Source organism: Dinoponera quadriceps, unplaced genomic scaffold (assembly GCF_001313825.1).
Source record: "Dinoponera quadriceps isolate SergipeBrazil2010 unplaced genomic scaffold, ASM131382v1 scaffold2512, whole genome shotgun sequence".
NCBI classification, from domain to species: Eukaryota; Metazoa; Arthropoda; class Insecta; order Hymenoptera; family Formicidae; genus Dinoponera; species Dinoponera quadriceps.
Window position 1 is genome coordinate 245,182 of NW_014556881.1, and position 14,295 is coordinate 259,476.

Below are 14,295 nucleotides of genomic sequence, written 5' to 3' on the forward strand. Positions count from 1 at the left end.
CCCCCCCGCCCCCTCCGTCGAATGCACCCGGGTGGAGTTCCCGAACGCAGCTTTAATGTTGCCAGCTGCCGCAGCTGCACCGTTTCCGAGGTTTAAATTCATGTCGGATATTAATGCGGATGTTAATAATTTCGCTGGTTCACTTATATTGCGGCTCAAAAATTAATACCACGTGCGATATTTTAGATAAAAAAACTTATGTACACACACACACACACACATATGTATATACATATACGTATGTACACATACATACATACATATATACATAAATACATACATTATATATATATATATATATATATATATATATATGTGTGTGTGTGTGTGTGTGTGTGTGTGTGTGTGTGTGTGTGTAATACATTTTATATAAAAAACATTATAAAATACATATATATATATATATATATATATATATATAAAATACACAATACAAACGTCGACTAACTCTTATGTCAAGCATATTAATGTACAGCATATCTCCAATAGAACATGGCGAGCATAATATGCATAAGAAAAACCCGACATTTCATGTGCACCGACCTAATATTTTCATAAGTCGTGGACACATCAGGTAACACGCACGCTGAACAAATTCAGGTCCGGGACCTTCCTCCTCGCAGCTGCCGCTGCCCGCAGTCGCCGGAGTTATCCAGGCCGTCCTCGCCTCATTTCTCGTCGCTGTTCGCTCTTACTTCAACGTATTCCGCCCGTAGAACGTCTGTTTTGTCAACGGTCGGATTTGCGGTTTCGCGAGCACATCGTAACGGCGTGCACCGCGGCGCACCGTGCTTCGCTACAAGTTCCTAGCGAAGTGACCAAATCGCGTTTCGCCGATAGGGCTCGTTAAGCGTATCGCGCGATCGAACGCGTACAAACACGAGGTCGTTTCGCGAGCGGAAATTCAATTAACATTTTACTGTTATTCCGCGCGGTCTCTCTTATCGCGTCATCGCCGACGTTTAGTATTGCAGCCGCGTATTGTCTCGGCGGGGACGACGATAAACCGAGTTATCGCGCATTAACCCTCGAATCAGGAAAAAGATCAAAAAACAGAGAAATATCGGCGCGGAGGTGTTTCTCTATGCGGTGAAAATTTCAGATATATAATACAAATAGACGCTTGGGCGAGCGCGATTTTGCGATTTGAAAATAACTTTCGATTAATCAAGTGTGTGACGGTCGCGGACGCACGCGTGATGCTCGGTAAAAGTACTGGCGTAAAAAGTCGAATTCGATACAAAACATCTCGCGCGGATGACGCGAGATATCTCGGCGATAACGTGCGTGCGTTATCGTATCGATAAAGGATCTCTCCGATCCATAATCTTAACGGTGCGGCGCGCGATTGTACGGAACGGAAAACCGAAGAATGGACGGCGCGCGCGCCGTACCTGTGCGGCCGTTCGCCGGCGTTTAATCTATTTAAAATTCGCCACGGTCGCGCGCGAAAAATCCGCGTGTTTCTAACAACGTTCTCTATCGGAGATCGTTTCTCATTCGGATGGAGGGCAAATCGTGCTAATGTCGCACCGGGAGGACGGAGGAGCGCGCGCGAGAGGCGAGCGGCCCCGTGCGCTTCCAAAAATACTCGCAACCGGCTCAAAAGCCGAGCTTTACTGTCCGGCTTTACGCGGGCTTCCTCCCTTCTACAGCTCGTCTCGCGCATCTTACGAGCCGTCATCACCACCACACGTCGGCCGGTCGTCCCGAAACGTTAATTACCCAAACGCTAATCAGCCCGCTTTAATTGAGCGACCGTTAAAGTCGGAGCGACAAACGCATTCCGTTTCTCAAGAAAAAAAAAAGAAGACCCAACCGGACCTCGTCGGGAGATATACTTTCGAGATATACTTTTTTTCTTATAAATGGGAGATATGACTTTCTTTTTGATTTATAACCGTAACCACACGCGCATGCACACACAGCGCGTACGCACGCGCGAGTACGCGAACAGGTGTACGGCGCGCATAACTGGGTTATTTAATGATAAGGAAAATTACGACGCATTTCCCTTCCTTCTTTTTCCCGTTTCATTTCTTATTCTCCCTCTCGCACGGGACGGGGAATTATATTCAAATTCAATTTAACGTCCAGCGATCCGGGCACGCAATTACCGGATACTCCGCCGCGCGCGGACCGAGTCCATAAAATTCCACAAAGATCTACTTTCTCTTTATACGGACAATTCCACGGTGAACTCGCTTGACCTCGAACGACCGACTTCAACATCCACGAATGTCGTTCAACGGAGCATCCACGCGACTCGTGCGGACTGTCTGTGCGACCAAATCGAACAACAATATGCGCGTATGTGTGTGTGTATGTGTGAACTCGGAGCTGGAGTGTAGAAAAATCCTAGTTTAAACGCAGGGATCGATACGAGAGTGTGACGCGCGATTAAATATGCGCGAGCAGAGATACGTAACGATCGACCACATTAACATAGCATCCCGCATCATTTCTCTCTCTCTCTCTCTCTCTCTCTCTTTTTTTTCTATTTAGTTTAATAGTCTCGACATTGACAGGTACTATTTACGCCTCCGAAATTCCTCATGTTAATTAACAAACACGAGAGGCCGAGAATCGAGATGCAAACGAGCGATGACATTGCGCGTCGAAACACTATTTTCCATTAGAAAAGTTCCCTCCTTCTTATCTCTCGCGTAATTACATAACGACATTGCTAATAAATTTATATATTTATATATATATATATATATATGATGTACAACGACGCAGTTCAAGTGAAGACACAAGCCGTGATTACATCAGGGAGAGAGAAAGAGAGAGAGAGATGCATTATTAAGATCGGCCTGACAGCACTCACTGTAATTGCCTCATTGTCTTGTTGTGCTCTTTGTACAGCAACAATAACGGGACACAAATCTATCACGATCAATCTCTCAGCCGCGTGAATACACGCGTCGGCTGCGAATAGCATAGAAGAAACTGGCTCAAGGTATCGCTTTTGATGAAAATTCCACCCAGGCTATGCGAAGCGGCGGCGAGTGAATCGACGCATTCGGTTAGCAACAACAATGCGAGCGCGATATTTGGACAAGTCCGAAGTACGGCGTCTCTCTCTCCGGATCGGAAACCTCCGACTTTCGCGTGCTAAATACCTCTGCCTGGCGTTAAAATCACCGCGAGTTTTTCTTCACGATCCACGTGCGTCTTCAGAGGCGCGAGTCGCGGAGGTAAACCGGACGACGACGACGAGTCGACCGGAGCGAACTCGTGCAGCAGGGAAGCGCGACAACCTGCTCTCCCCTTCCCACGTATTTTCCAAGCAGTCTGCGCAATTTCGCACGTAATTCGACGTGCCGACGTGAATTCGCGCACGTGGCTCTCTCTCTCTCTTTCTCTTTAGCGCGCGATTAGATAAAGCGACGACAAAGGTCCGTCGACAATCACGTCGGATAAGCGCTCTCTCTCTTTCTTACCGAAATGCATATCCACTGCGTCCTGGGAAGAAGATCGGCGCACTGATGCACGTCAGCACGGAAAACGGGACGACGACGACGTGTCGGCCGGCGATTGAGATACCGAGCGCGTCTCCGCACCGCCAGAAACCGCGGCAGAGACGACGAAGCGAGCGAGCATCGCACTGTGTGCGCGCGCGTGTGTATATGTGTGTGTGTGTGTGTGTGTGTAACCCGGCACTGCCGCCTACGACGACACTCCTCTGGCGGCTTCGCGGCTAACGAAGCGCATTTCTCTTTTTTCCCGCTGACCGTTTCTTCTTTTCCCTTCCTTTCTTCTCACAGCCAGGGAGCAACGGCGACGATTCGCGCGTTTCTTCCTCTCCTCGTCCGCCGGTTTCGTCGCGCTGCTCGTCACGACGACGAGCATGAATGACTCTCCGCGTTCGCCACGCTGCGCGCGCGCGCGGCTCTCGTGATTTCGCGGCGGCGGAGAAACCACGTCGAATGGACTCCGCGCGCCGACGGTTCCGGTGCGCGTCGAGCCTGAGGTATGTCTCTCGGTTGGACGAGGACGGACGGACGGACGGACGGAAAAACGAGTACGAGGCGGAGAAAGAAGGGAGGGAGGGAGGGAGGGAGAGAGAGAGAGAGAGAGAGAGAGCGGCAACGGAGGTGGCGGCCGGTTAAGCTCGAAGGAAGAAAAGACCGTAGGGAAGAGACTCGTCTGGCTGACCCACGCGGCACCGCGACCGTAACTCTCTTCGCGGAGAAGAACCCCCCCGTTGTTTTTCGACGACGAGGCGAAGAGAGAGGGAGCGGAGTAACAGGGTGGGAGGGAGAAGACGCTTGATGCCGGCGAAGGAGAGCCGGAACGCCGCGCACTGGAGGCCGCACAAAACTTACAACACGTTTCACGAGGGATGCCGCGATAAATCGAAGCACGAAGGGGACCCGCGTTCTGTGTTTCGTACTTAAATATAGCGACGCTCTAGGAAAAGAATAACGACGGGGGGAGGGGGGGGCGCACACATATACAAACGAACGAAGGAGGAAGATGAGCGAGGAGGAGAAAGAGGAGGAGGACGATGATGATGATGATGATGATGATGAGGAGGAAGAAGAAGAAGAAGAGGAGAAGGAGGAGGAAGGGAACACCTCGGATCAACGTGCTCGCGCAAACGTGCCCGTGTCCACCGGCGGCGACCGTGGAACGGCGAACTCTGTCGGCTTGTGCAGCCGGCAGGCAGCTGGTCTCTCTCTCCGGCGCGCAACGAAGCGCATCGTTTGCGCTCCGAACGCGAGCCTTCGGCAAAGATCGGGGCCCAAACAAAACAACAAGCGCGGAGTCCGCGCGCTGTGTCGGAGCTGTTCGCTTCCTCCCTCCCCCCCACTCCCCGTCCTCGCGTCACGACGCCATTACATCCGTTGGACGGCAACCGGAGCGTTGGTCGGCGGCGGCACGAGAGAGAGAGAGAATAGCAGGAATTCAAGCCGATACAAGCACGTGCTCGGCGCCAACGCACGCAGCTTTATTCTTAGCACGCATGCCGCTCGAACGACGCAGCTTCCTCTTATACTGCCTATCGTGGCTTTTTGGCGTTAACAATTAAATTCGGCTGACGAAGGTGGAGGATTCACGATGACGTAGGGGCGAGGGGGCAAAACGTTCGAGTCGATCCGGCGATATATTTTTCTCCTTGCTCCTTCGCTTGCTTCGCGCGTCTGATGCGACGGAGTCGTGCGGTTTGTTCTTTATGGTTGAACCGGCTGCGAGAAAATCACGCACACTGCGAAGCGTGAGAATCTTGTACGTACGCTTCGGTGTGTATGTGTGTGTAAATTGATGAATGAAGAATGCAGATCGATGGAAAAATGGTAATACAGAAGGAGATTTTGGTAAAAATAAAAACGAAAATACGTAAGAACGCGTGAATACAAAAACAGATTCAGGCGCTTAAATGATCAAAAGGAAGCTTCGGGACGTTTTGTTTCTCCATGTAAATCACAGAAACTTTTACATACACTACTCTAGAATATATTATTCGTTCACGACTAAATCCTAGTGGGAATATTAACTAAGCCAAATATGTGCATCGAATACTTATCTCTTTTTATGTAAATCTTGCTACAGAAATGAACATGCATAACGCGAGGAGAGACGCATAATGAAAGAACCAAACCCGTGATAACGACGAGACGTCCGAAGAAGCGTAAATAAAATAGGGAATATCGCCGGTGAGATACATCATGACAAATTTTCTCAGCGACGGAACACAGCTGAGCATTTTAAGCGAGTAATTTTGTCACAATATAAACTGAAAAATGGAAAACACGTTACTTACCATGTGTTCTTCCGCTTTCTCCTCGAGTTCCGACCGAGTCCAATTGACGTGGAAGCTGAGAGGTTTAAGTCGCGACTCCATTTCTCGTAACCATTTTCTTAGACATTTTACTTCGCGTTCGAAATCTGTAAGAACGGAATCGTGTGATTCAGTAACGTTCCCTGATAAGAGGCGCTTATCGCGATTGCGTAACTTTGTCTCGTGTCTTCTTAATATAACGGATGTCCAATATCTTTGAGCATCCGGATTATTTTATAATACTGACAGTAATAATATTGAAATATCTCGAATTAAGACAAATTATTAAGTTATAGTTACATGAAAAGATACACGGCGAAAAAAAATATAGCTAATAACCTGCAGATATATCTTGTTGACTAGATACAGGTCGGTCTATGGGTGCCATAATTTGTTCAACTAGTTCCCATTTCGCATTCAAGTGATCTACACGCCACGCTACTTCGTCTTTTAAAGCAGGGGCGCGAGATATTAACTTTTCCGCTTGCTCATTGAACAATTTGCGTCTGTACGCCTTGCGTCGTAGCTCCTCCATATGAGCCTGAATGATATTAAAATCTTTATAATTTCATCCTCGATTCGTTTATTCTCACTTCTCCGTCGTACGTCTCGAATGCATGACAAAATTGGTACTTACTGCACGAAGGCTCTTATCTAAGAGATTTTCTTCCTTAGAATAGACCAGTTCTTGAAGAATTCTTAACCACGAATAAAGCTCTGAAAATTGGCCACTGACTTCCTTCAAGTTCCAAGATTGTGTCGATACGTCCGTCTCATCCCATGTCAGTTCACCGTTTGCTTCCTAAATTATGGAAATGAATATCTATATGGTTGTCTTATTTCTTACAGAAAATTATAATCCACGCAGCGACACGTCTGTGTAATTGTATATTTCCGCTTCTCATCGAATTTTCACATCACATTTACATGCTGTTTTAAAAGATACTTTACCTTGCAAGTGTCGATTAAATTAGTATCCATAATATAATCATAATTAGGTCTTATGGCCGCCCAAAAGTCATCCTTGCAGTCTTCTTGATTTATCCACAATCTTTGAACGTTAGTGTGCTTTGGATCCTTCCTGAAAGTATATTTAAGCTGGATTAATTCTCTTGTATCACAATCAGAAACCAAATCAACAAGGGGATTATCACGCATACGACTGACTAATTAACATCTACCGGTGACAGAGGAACAAACCTCTTTTTGGTGAGACTGTTGTAAAGTCTTTCTGTCGTTTTCCTGACATGTTTCTGCCTTTCCAAGCTTTGGCTATTTGGTTGAAGCGACGTCAGAGAGGTACTCATTTTTCTTGCCTTATGATAATCTGCGGTGAGAAAGCGTCAAATTTCACTCAGAATCCCGTAAGTCTCACACATCGATCTCCGATACAACTAGCCGACTCACCGGAACAGTGTTCGTACGTTAACGCGATATCAAGACCGTACATCTGATAAATCTGTTTACCATATTGGCGCATCGCAAACTGAAGGATCACCCACGTATCTTGCATTTCGAGACGACTTACGACGCAACGTCGCGACGAGCGCCCTTAAAGTACGCGTATACGCGATCCCCGGGAGCGGGGGGCCGGGAATTTCGTCGGACAACACAGAAGCGGAATTTACTCGAACATAACCCCACTTCGGGCGCGCGAGTCCTCGCGAGATCCCCGCCGCGAGAGCCTCGCCGAAATAGTATTAACGCGGCGGGAGTTCCGGCGCGCGAACGTGCTAATTTCAGAAGAAGACGGGCAGATCGCGACTCGGCCTGACCGTCTCGACCGTCGGTGGAAGGCGTGCGAATCGTTCAACGGTCATCACGAGATCAATCACGGCTGAACGCGACAAGGATATACTCACCCGTATTGCCGACCGTCATCGGGGGAGCTCCCTCAGATTGTTTTCAGTTCGCAACGCATCACACGTTGTTTCACCGTGTGATCGAACGAGACCGCGACGACCGGATGAAACCGGAGACCGGAGTGTTGCAGCTGGTGGGGCTGTGTACACACATCCGAAGAAAGAGAGAGAGAGAGAGAGAAGACACATACACACCTGCCCGTGTCTCACCGAGGAATGTGTCACCGTACAATTAAAAATTTCATCGCTTACGGTCACTCGCGTTCTCCGCCCACGAAAGCGCGGCCCGACTGCCCCGCGGATCATTCGCCGCCGCGTACGCCGAGTCGCGGCATAACCTTATATCCCACCGTCCGCGGGGGTTATCACGAGCGCGAGGTGAAACGTAAAAGGCGAGCTTTGCTTTTTGCAGCGAGGAACCGCCGCATACCATAGCGCACCGCGTCGTCCGGTGGCGGCTGCGCCGCGTTGCGCGTGCGTTCGGTCGCGGTGCGTCCGTCCGTCCGTCCGGGCGGCGCGGCAATTCGAGGACATCAACGACGCAACCTCACGACGGATCCCCAACGGGGGAATCGTCCGAAATAACTCTCGCCGGGGGAGATGCGTCGCGCGCGGCGTGTTTCCTGTTAGCGGCCGCTGAGACCTCTGCCGCATCGCCGTGTCTATCTTTAGGATGCACCGGCCGTTTCGAAAATTCCTGCTCTGGAAAACGCGAGGGCACTTGTGATCTTATATATATATATATATATATTTATATATCCGGGAAAAAATTATTATATATGATTGCACGCAATTATGCAAAATCGTTTATGAATTTCGTTTATATGTGGTTGCATGGTATGATCGTATATGTTCGTACGAAAAAAAGGTGATGCTATGTCGTTCAACTGAATGTCGATGCCGTCGGAACATAAGTTCGATTGTATTTGCATATGATTCGTAAATAACGGTTTTTTTTTTTTTTCGTTGTGGACATGTTAATTGTATATATAGTCATATTGGGCAAATTTTATACGTGATGTTTTTTTCCCGGGTATATTCACAACTACTGAGGTCGATGTATCCGTGTGAACGCGACGACGGAGCGCTGTTTGATTAATAACCCGTAACTTGTAAATCCGCGGGATAATTATTAAATCGAAGTCAAACGGTTCTTGATATACACTCGATGCACACCTGATAAAATATCTTCTGACTCGCCGTTTCCGAACAATTTGAAAGTGAGAGCAGGTTTCATTCGTTATCCTGCTTTTCACTCCAGTTTTTCAGTTCAATAACTCACTACGGCTAGACTGGTTATTTTTATTTTAAAGTTTCTGCTACGAGCACGGAGTACAACTCGTCAGAGACACGTCAGACATAATTTAATTTTTAAATTTCACGATTCGCAACGATAAATTGAAAAACCTTCGTATTTTCAAATAATACGGCTGGAGAGTCTAAATATTATCATATTTTACGTCACAAGAGCAAATTAAAAAACCTTTTAATTTTCAATTTGTACAATTTAATGGATTGAAGGCTTTATTTGTCAAACGGTAGTTCATTTTCGATATTTTCATGATGTAATCGATTATATTTAATTGCCAATTTTTTTATTTTCGACGTCCTAATTAGCGGCTCGATAGCGCCAACTGACGGGAACGTAATTAGATCGATGGAGACGCTATCGTCGTACGGTAAAGAAGATGACGACTGTTCATCCGGGAGCACCGAGGTGGTGTGTAGTGTAGCTTACGTGGGACCTTTTCATCGAAGGGAAAACTGTCAAAAACATGACAACTACAAATTATTTAGACTTAGACATAAATAAATTATTCGAGGAGCACACCATTAAGGAGATCGAGGAAATTAAAAAAAAAATCCAACTGGAAAGTGATAGAAAGAAAATAGAACTACGAACATTAGTCGGGTATGATACAATTTACACAACTCCGTGCAGCCCAATTTGCAACTATATAGTCTAAATATTTTGTTTAATTTGTATAATATAAATCTGTTATTTCAATCGCACGGAATTCGACGATTCGTCTTATTGTCAATTGGGATTTCCAGAAGAATGTGTGTCAATTAGTGTGTGAAAGGTTATACCGAAAGCTCTGGCAACATGTCAATGAATGTTTATCGATGACTTTTCAGGGAAAGATATCGGGATTTGATATTGGCCGCTGACACTATTGGAAAAATGAAGATAACGTCCGAGGAAGTCACCTCAAAAATTGCTAACATAGAGGACAAATTTAAGGAATTACAGAAGAAGTATCTTATTGGTTTTAAAACTGAGCCGATGGAAGATAAGCTGCACAGGTTTCCTTTCTTGGGCATTGCTGTATCTGCATGTTATTTATATGCGAATACGAAGATGAAACGGTTTATAGGAATGCCTGAGTCTGATTTATGACTTTTCGTAGGAGGGAAGAACACATATTGGATTCTGTTATCATTCAGATTAAGATTCTGATAGACATTCCACAGTACATCTGGATGAGTATCGAGACTCAGAACCTGCTCTTCGCTACACAGTTATACATAATAGCGCAACATATAAATTACAGTTTGATGTTTGAAATAGGCAGCGCGGAGCTGTTTCGTAAATATCCAATTGTTTCCAAACAGTGGGATATCATCACTCAATTTAAGAACATTATATGTAACGAGTGTAACAAGATATTGCAGTCATTGGATGTCTCCACCATAGTTGGTATACAAATGATAAATTACATTTGACGTTCAAACGTTGATTGTTAATGGTATATTTCTTGCCTTTTACAGAATGCTGCAAATTGTTTGGCTTCGCTCGTATTTTTAAACGAGTCTTCGTTTGTGAACCTATTAGAAAAATTGATATCCACAAGAAATCATGCCATCGAGACTGTTCTTAAGGAAGAAAGTCACAGCAGTGTGAAAAATAAGCTCAAGCTTTGCATAAAAATACTTATACAGACCGTTCACTTGATATATTCTTGCTTCATAAGTAAGTACTTTGTTTACTTCCGAATTATATATTTAAAACTGAAAAGCACTGACTTATCTGGAAATATATATATTTTACACGTAATTGCAGATGCAGACAATGCACCGGGAGGTTTGGTTCTGCAGTTCATAACAGACATAAAGGATCAACAAGCGTATCGCTTGCTGACGCAACTCGATTTGAACCAGGATTTACTCGAAGAGTTCCTGCCATCCGTTTCGAAAAGTCACAAACCATTCGTTCAGGATGTGCCGACAAGCTTCCCTTTAACGGTTCTCCAAGGGAGCGTTAAGTCCTGGCTGAACTGGGTCGATGGCTTTTCCACTCGCGAGGTCACCAAATTGTTAAATTTAATAGTTTCTGTTAAAGGCCTGTACAACGTCCGGGAAGAAGCGGTGAGTGTGAATCTACCAGAAAACTGGAACTCCATATGGGAAGAGTTGTCCCTGCCGAGGATAAGCTTCTGGATGGAATTCTTCCAACCCATCATAACCAAACGGGCAAAGTGTAATCGCATGCACACATAAAAGAAAAAAAAACGAAAAGAACCGTTCCTTGCTTCAATAATTAACGATCATTCATCAACAGGTATCATAATGGACAAATGGACGGATGCGCTCGCCGATTTGAAATCCAACATGGTGGAATTGCTGGACAAGGTAGCCCACGAGAAGTTCGAATTCCCGGAGCACGATCTGCGATGGTTCGTGTGGAAGGACTCGCCCACGGACATTCCGCAGAAGCTGACGAAAAACGGCGGATTGGATAACAAGAGGTCCCTGCTGATGAAGGCTACGGGCTACTCGCCGAACGTGATGAAACTTTGCGAGAACTTCGACGACAGTCTGCACGCGTTGTTCTCCGACCTCGAGCATTACCTGTACGAGACCGAGCGAGTAACGACGATCAAGGATAGCTTGTTTGCGGCGAGCGTGTCCTTGATCGCGAACTCGTTCTCCGATCGCAACGAGGTTCAGGAGCACCTGCAGACGGTCAGCACCGACATGATCGAGGATCTCACGCGGTTTATAAAGGATACATGCGTCAATGGCAGGCCCGAGCACGGTCAGCGCGATATAAACGCCATCGTACTGGCGAGATTCCTCTTCGCCTTGACGACGTTGTGCCCGAACTTGACCAAGTGTTTCACGATGCCGTCGAAAGCATCCGGCATCGTCGCGAACGTGAAGTGGCGAGCCGTTTGCGACGGTCTGAAGGAGGAAAGTACTCGCGTGTGGTCTGTATGGGCCGACGTCTATAAGGCCAAAATATCCGAGCATAAGAAGAAGTACATATTGAAGGAGCCGATCGACGGTCTCCGTGTTCACTGGATCGTCTCCGAGTGGGAGAAGGTGGCCATAGAGGAGGAGTCGGGGGAGGGGAAGCGGATCAAGTCCGAGATCTTAGTGCCGTATCAGCCGTCGATACCTTTGCAAAAGTTCCTGACGGCTGTCTGCAGGGATCTGAACAGGATCATACCGCACACGCTACCGAAGTGAGTGAGAGAGATCGATTAACGTCGCGAAATCACACACACACACACGTCGTGCGACGCGCGTCCTGCACGCAGTATCTCACATGTTCCCTTTGTTTCTCTTAATTTTAGGAGAGTGCTACAACAAATCATTGAAAACATTATTACAGAACTATTTAATCATTACCTTAACGCAGCCGAGAACGTAGATCTCAGGCAGAAGCAAGCGTTTCAAGTGCTTTACGATATAAAGTACAGTACGTTGCTCATGGTGGCGCGCGAAAACAAAGCTCTCAACGAGCTGTCGGCGAGAGCCTGCGATGCGGTGCTCGCCAAGATCGATCCGTTCGACTACGACGTTTTCGATCCATTCGTTCGCATTAACGTGAGAAAAGCCGTTCAGCGATCTTTGGTTGGTACATACGTTGGTACATACGTCGACGTGCAAGGAGAGACGCAACTTTTCAACCGTGTAACGAGCAATTCTCACGAGGATACTTTTTTTTGCAGCTGATATACGGAAACTTGGTGTCCCACTTGGAACAGTTGCACTCGACCTTGGGCGCGCGCAACGAACATGCCAGCAGCGAGGCCGGCGGAAAATCCGAGCCACCGGCGGTGCTCGCGGTTTGCACAGGTGCACCGTGGTTCCCACCGTTGACCGTCACCGCCCCCGCGAGGAATCTGCCGCTCATGTCGGTGACGATGCCCGATAAGGCGCAGGTGCGTACGGATGATCCATGGATTATCGCGATCCCGCGCGATCTTGTACAATGACCAAAGTTCTACTTTTTTTCGTCACTTACTAAATACCCACTTGCTCCTAGATATCGGCCTTTGAATAAGGCCAAGGTCTGCTCGCGAATTGTAAATTTTTGGGTAAGCCGGCCGTCCTTGCATGACGTGATTCTGAGCTAACGTGATTAATCAATATGGGATTAACGCGGATTACATGACTTTAGCTGTTTTCTGTGCTGTCGGCTACTACGTTATCTTTATTTTAACACGAAGTAACATCTTAATATAGAAACCGTGTTACGTATCACGTATTCGGACTGGTAACCCGGGAAAAATGTTCCATGTATATATAATTAGATGTAATTATATATGAAGTAATGATAAAATTTATATATTAATATGTATATATTAATATTTTACATAATTGTATATTTTATATTATATATATATATATATATTTTTTTATATAATTTTTATCTTAATTTATATATTAATATTATATAATCATAATGAGTTATACATGATTATATATAAATATATATAATATATGATTGTATATCCTATATATAATTATACATATATGAGAAATTTTTCCCTCTCGGGATCGAGAAACGTAATTGAGATAGTCGAATATTCCTAGCTAGACGTACATGCGACATTTCTATTTATCCTTTCTCTCTTGCAAGGCTACAAGATGACACTAACGATTTATGTGAATTTGTGGCGAATAATAGTTTGTCTTTTCATTAATTAAAACGCACATTTACTCTTCTAGCGCAAGAAAGTATCGGCGAAAGAAAATACGAAGAATGATTCTGCTAGTGCAACAATAAAATCCGGCGCTGCCGCATTTTTCGGCGCGATGGGATCGGATTGGTTCGGCAGCAGTTAACTAATCTGTTAACTGTCCTCGTTCCGTGAAACCTGTAAATATTGTTACATATTATACATATTGTGTAAATAATATGTCGATAGAAAGCAACTTTTTACCATGTTACTACTTGTTTTGTATCAGCCAAATAAACGAACGAATCCATTCACGTGCATTATAATTGACATCGGTATTTAACAGTTTATTATTCTATCAATCGTTTTATTATTATTATTATTATCATTATTAATTTCTGTTCGTCGCAAATGCGTGTTTTTGATAGACAAGTTCATTGATCCGCTGTAGTGACCCGTTCGCGACACCGTCATTTTAGTAAAAGTTTCGAAAGTCGACTTCCCTTGAGCTGGTCGCAGAGATCGGCTTACCTCCCGATAAGGAGAAATATTAGAAACACGCGCCGATATCTTACGTAAATATGCGACACGATACGTCCAGTTCCCGTCCGGTTTAAGCGCAGAGTGAGGATCTACTCGAGCAACGAAAGTATTATTCGTTGAAGTATGAATTGACTCTCCCGGAGATACGAGCGATTCCGTCGGAAAAGATCGGTTTCTCGAGCGGCGCGTT

The 14,295-nt window shown here is 45.8% G+C and overlaps 2 protein-coding genes across 8 annotated transcripts in view; one reads left to right on the forward strand and one right to left on the reverse strand.

Moving 5' to 3' along the window:
- The window catches only part of LOC106748357, a 181,680-nt gene extending 173,548 nt beyond the window's left edge, over positions 1 to 8,132 (reverse strand). For 3 of the 4 annotated variants that reach the window (XM_014626788.1, XM_014626787.1, XM_014626786.1), the window contains exons 1-6: positions 7,196 to 7,641; positions 6,989 to 7,115; positions 6,740 to 6,869; positions 6,426 to 6,590; positions 6,128 to 6,329; positions 5,771 to 5,895 (exon numbers count right to left, since the gene is read on the reverse strand). In XM_014626788.1, coding sequence (XP_014482274.1) covers positions 5,771 to 5,895; positions 6,128 to 6,329; positions 6,426 to 6,590; positions 6,740 to 6,869; positions 6,989 to 7,115; positions 7,196 to 7,301 — 855 coding nt within the window. In that variant the 5' untranslated portion in view covers positions 7,302 to 7,641. The other variant, XM_014626789.1, reaches the window with a different exon arrangement.
- A 1,107-nt stretch (positions 8,133 to 9,239) lies between these two features.
- Positions 9,240 to 13,888, forward strand: LOC106748358 (conserved oligomeric Golgi complex subunit 1). 4 transcript variants are annotated; one of them, XR_001374749.1, is made up of 10 exons: positions 9,240 to 9,562; positions 9,790 to 9,957; positions 10,062 to 10,347; positions 10,423 to 10,624; positions 10,715 to 11,131; positions 11,213 to 12,119; positions 12,231 to 12,526; positions 12,609 to 12,821; positions 12,926 to 12,977; positions 13,612 to 13,651. XR_001374749.1 is itself a non-coding variant. In XM_014626791.1 (10 exons), exons 1-9 carry the CDS (start codon positions 9,426 to 9,428, stop codon positions 12,941 to 12,943), a joined length of 2,628 nt encoding a protein of 875 aa, XP_014482277.1. In that variant the 5' UTR covers positions 9,244 to 9,425; the 3' UTR covers positions 12,944 to 12,977; positions 13,612 to 13,699. The 4 variants fall into 4 exon arrangements, 3 of the variants coding, with proteins under 3 accessions (XP_014482278.1, XP_014482277.1, XP_014482276.1); XM_014626791.1 differs by having other exon boundaries at positions 9,244 to 9,562; positions 12,231 to 12,510; positions 13,612 to 13,699; XM_014626792.1 differs by lacking the exon at positions 12,926 to 12,977 and having other exon boundaries at positions 13,612 to 13,698.
- The last annotated feature ends 407 nt before the right edge of the window (positions 13,889 to 14,295 follow it).